General features: G+C 46.8%; 1 protein-coding gene across 2 annotated transcripts in view; it reads left to right on the forward strand.

The window, feature by feature from the left end:
* Positions 1-689: 689 nt before the first annotated feature.
* LOC102196746 (transcription factor COE3-like) overlaps positions 690-4,723 on the forward strand; it is a 58,109-nt gene continuing 54,075 nt past the window's right edge. For both annotated transcript variants that reach the window (XM_005743402.2, XM_013913413.1), the window contains exons 1-4: positions 690-1,100; positions 2,999-3,155; positions 4,072-4,135; positions 4,210-4,265. In XM_005743402.2, the coding sequence (XP_005743459.1) occupies positions 979-1,100; positions 2,999-3,155; positions 4,072-4,135; positions 4,210-4,265 (399 nt within the window). In that variant the 5' untranslated portion in view covers positions 690-978. The remainder of the gene's footprint in view (positions 1,101-2,998; positions 3,156-4,071; positions 4,136-4,209; positions 4,266-4,723) is intronic.

Here is a 4,723-nt window from a genome sequence, read left to right on the forward strand (position 1 = left end):
TCAGGGTCAGGAATAGTTCCACCTTGACCTCCTGGATGAGAGTCTGAACTCGGTCGGGTCTTTCAGCCTCCGTCTGGCCTGAGCTGCTACCACAGAGACCATCAGGGACCCGCTGACCTGGCTCAGGGTCTGATAACAGACCCAGGACCACAAGGACTGGATCTCTGAGCGGATTTTCACCACAGCCACACGAAGTGATGGGATAAACAGGAACCAGTTCAGACTGCGAGAGAGAGCGAGCGAGAGCATGGGGCGATCAAGACCTCTCTCTCTGGCTCTGGTTGGTTGGCACCTCCTCCCCCTCCTCCCCCTCCTCCCTCTCTTCATCTTGCTCTCGCACACCCGCGCACACACATCGTCTCTCACCTCTCCTGTCCTTATAAGGCCAGGCCCCACCCCCGCCGTGATGTCGTCAGCAGCAAGGAGGAAGACCCGTGGGGTTTTTGGGTTTTGCCGTCCAGTCCTGTGGGGCCGCAGGGCTGAGAGTTTCTCCTCCGCTCCTCACCCCTCCATCCCAGCCCACCTCCTCTCTCCTCCTCTCTTTGGGGAAAAGAAAAAAGACACTTTGCTTGATTCGCCGTCCGGACCCGGCTGTTCTCCCCCTCGTTTTCTCGTCCTCTGAGGATTTTATTTCTCTTTTCCCGTTTCCTCCTCCTCCTCCGGCCTTTTTTTCTGTCACTGATGATCAAGAATAAAAAAAAAAACCTTCTTAAAAACTTAAAAAAATTTCTGCCCTGAAAAGTTGAATTAAATCTGCAAATCAGACGAAAAGTTCAGCAGAATTTTAAACTCCTTGTTTTTCTTCGTCCTCGCCGCCTCGTTTTAGACCTCGACGTGCGGGTGAAGAAAATGTCGCCCGTCCAGAAGCCTCGCTCCGTCCTGTAGATCACATTTTTTCTGCTGGACTTTTTCTGCTTCTTCTTCTTGTTTTTGCGACTGAGCTGCAGCAGCGACGCTCGCAGCATCCGGGCCCCTGAGATGTTTGGGATCCAGGACAACCTGCCCCGCGGGGCCACGGCCAACATGAAGGAGGAGCCGCTGGCCGTTCGCTCCTGGATGCACTCGGCCGGTGTGGTGGACGCCAACACAGCTGCTCAGAGGTAAACTGCCCGCCACCCCGCAGGGACTCCGGGAGCTGTAGTCCCAACGGACCCACAGCAGTTTTATTTCACTCGAAAGAAAAAAATTTGCAGCTCAAAGAAAAGATTTTAATTTTAAATCTTCAGCAGAAAAAAACACTAATTATTATTTTGCTGGAGGGGAAAAAATAGATTATTTAGATGTTTCTGAAGGTCAGACAGATTGAAAATAAGATTTTAAAATGTTTCTGAAGTTTAGGAAAATTCCTGCAGCTCACAGACAAACAGGGAGAATGTTTTTGTAAATGTGAGTTATTTAAAGTGAATAAAAACAGCGAGGAAACACTTATCAAAAATCATCCAAATAATTCTATTTGATCTTTAAATTTTCAGAGTTTGACTCAAAGACTTTTCCTTGTGTTTGTTTCCCAAAGTGAAACGTTTGTCTGAGCCGAGGAGCAGCTCGTTTTATTTTTCCTCAGACTGACTTCGTGTTTCTCTGGATGGCGTCGAAGGTTTGGGGTTAAAGCGCTGCGTGTAATAAACGAGGCACGGGTCGGCAGCGGTCTGAGCTCGCCCTGCAGCTGAGCGTCACAGTTTATCATCGTTAGCAGCTTCAGCCGTCGGATCTGTTTCTGCATTAGAACGATGGAAAATACCACAAAGTTTTTTCAGGATGAGCCACAAAAATCATTTCACTCTGAGAAAAGAAACATTAATGTTCAAAAATAGAACAAAAAGAATTAAATCCATCTGAACATCTGCAGGAAATTCATTTAAATCATTTTAAAAATGAAACAAAAACTATTAGAAATATTTTTAAATTCTCAGCACAAACTCTTTTCTCTCGTTAGATTTCCTGACACGATGATTTTAGTTCATGATGACATAAACTACAAATTCAAGTTTATTCTCATCAAAAACATTTCTAACATTTTGTGACCTTAAAGATTTCAGATTAAAAGCACGACTTGTTTCTATGAAAGCATGTTTGTCTCTGCGCCGCCGTCCGGGTTTAACGCTGGGAGATATTCCGATGATGTTCGCGGTCGAGGTCAAAGCTGCAGTTTGACTTCTTCGCATGAATATTAATAAATCGAGCATGTGATTCACAGTTTGTGTGAACCTGATTTTCTCTCTTTAACATGTTGAAGCTGCGTCCATGTGACCGTTTAAAGTTGTGCAGCATGTTTGGTGAATGATGAAGATTTTTATCCTCACGTTTATGAATAAATTGGATCGTGCAGGTTTTCCTGCAGCGAAATCCTCCGTTTAATTTAACAGAAACGTTTCAGCTGATTTATTATGATTAAACTCATGAAATGTGAATTTTTCTTTTTTAGTGCAGAGCTTGTTTTTCCTCAGTCACCTTCTCGCCGTGAAACAAGGAAAAGCTTCTGGATATTTTCACCCGTGAGAAGCTTTTTAAAGTCGACTCAAACGTGTTTATTTAAATTAAACACACATTTTACTACAGCTCTAATAACGCGCTGCTGTATTATTACTGCAGTATAATGTGTAATTGGTCAGACTGAAGTGTGTCTGTGCTGAGGCGTGTTCATCGTCCAGACTTTGATACGGTGAATGTGTGATGTGTTTCTCGGCCTGACGACCGCGTGAAGCTGCGATTAATCGCGTCCGACCTGCGTTTTTCTTCAGCGAGTCCTAATCTGAGCTCTGACCTTGTTCATCTTCAGGAAGTTTTCCTGGATTTAAAGCACTTTGTGCATTTTACTGTAATACGCTGTTTTTCAGCACATGAGCCAGACGTGAAATATTTTACTGTGACAGAGAAACGCTGAAGAAAACTGTCATCCTGCTGAAATAACAGCGCAGGAAGCTCTGTGACGACTGCAACAATAAACTTGACCTCGTCCTCCTGCATCTTTTATATTTCTGTCCATCTCTTTGCTTTTCAGCGGGGTGGGGTTAGCTCGCGCTCACTTTGAGAAGCAGCCGCCGTCCAACCTGAGGAAGTCCAATTTCTTCCACTTCGTGCTGGCTCTGTACGACCGCCAGGGTCAGCCCGTCGAGATCGAACGCACCGCCTACGTCGACTTTGTGGAAAAGGAGAAGGTGAGACCCAGAGGGATGCGGGGAGGAGCTGGGACATAAAACAAACACACCGCACAGTGTGCAAAGACAGAAATCAAAGACGCTCTCATTCTTATGACGGAGAACAGAGACGGAATCTGAACTTTAGAGACTCAGTCGCATCCCGACAGGAAGGAGACCCTCTGCCAGGCGCCGTAACGCTGCGACTGCCATTCAGGCTGAACTCAAGCACAGTGACACAGTAGTGCTGATTTTATCAGCGTCGCACACGTGGCTTTTATTTGAACCTCACTTCATATTTTTTACATTTAAATAAAAATGCAGATTTATCTGGACAGCTGAGACCGTCAGCTCCGCATCCCGAGCTCAGGCTTCGTTCATCAAACTGATACCGCAGCTCCAGCAGCGTAACAATAGACAACAGCACCTGTGACAGGTGTGTTTGGCAGTAGTGTGCACAGTAAACACAATAAAATGCAGTTTGCGTCATTTTAATGCAGCAGTTTTTCCCTCTGACAGTCGCGTCTGTGCCGAAGGTTGATTCATGTTTATCAGCCCAACAGCTTCGGCTCAGTGCAGACAGACCAGTGTGAATGTGATTCACCAAGCAGGGAAAATGAAGCCCCAAACAGAGCTGAGAGGTGTGTTTAGTTTCACGGCCGATTTCCAAAAGTTTGCATGTTTTCTAAACACAGGAGCTGACGCTTCATTTCAGCATCAAGCAAACAACGTGTGCTTAGAATGATCAGTTTAAATATTCCCCTCTGATTATGCAGCAGGCTCAGCCACCTCACACGTGTGCGCTTGTGTAAAGGTTGAAATAGTTACACACCAGCGCGCTCTAATGCACTAAAACATGCAGAACTTCTGCTTGGTCACATCAGGTGGTGAAACCAAACGCACCCACGCCTCAGTTTGTTTCCTGACTTTGTTTCAGGAGCCGACGGGCGAGAAGACCAACAACGGGATCCACTACAAGCTGCAGCTGCTCTACAGTAACGGTGGGTGCGCTTGTTTTAATGAGCAGCACAGCCCCGCTCGCTCACGCTAACCCCGACTGTTGGTTTGTGTGCAGGGGTGAGGACGGAGCAGGACCTGTACGTCCGCCTCATCGACTCCATGACCAAACAGGTGAGATGACTGATCATCAGCATGTGCACCGAGAGGGGAAGGATCAATAACGGCAGCGACGATTGTTTCGTCTGATCAATGAACCTCAAAAATCAGACGTTTCACAATAAGAGCGTCTTTTTCTTCCTGCTGCAGTCCGAGGTGTCGGACAGAGTTTCAGATTCAGACAGACATCTCCTCCTCCTCCTCCTCCTCCTCCTCTTTCTTTTCCTCATCTTGCTCTTCCTACTCCTCCTCGTCCTCATTTCTTTCTATTCCTCGTCCTCCTCGTCCTCTTCCTCCTCCTCCTCCTCTTTCTCTTCCTCTTCCACTTCCTCCTCCTCCTCATCCTTGTCCTCCTCTTCCTCTTTCTTTTCCTCCTCCTCCTCCTTCTCTTCCTCTTCCTCCTCCTCGTCCTCCTTCTCGTCCTCCTCCTCTTCCTCCTCCTCCTCCTCGTCGTCCTCCTCCTCCTCTTCCTC

Source organism: Pundamilia nyererei, unplaced genomic scaffold (assembly GCF_000239375.1).
Source record: "Pundamilia nyererei isolate P.nyererei 1_Seehausen unplaced genomic scaffold, PunNye1.0 scaffold00131, whole genome shotgun sequence".
In the NCBI taxonomy this organism is placed as follows: domain Eukaryota; kingdom Metazoa; phylum Chordata; class Actinopteri; order Cichliformes; family Cichlidae; genus Pundamilia; species Pundamilia nyererei.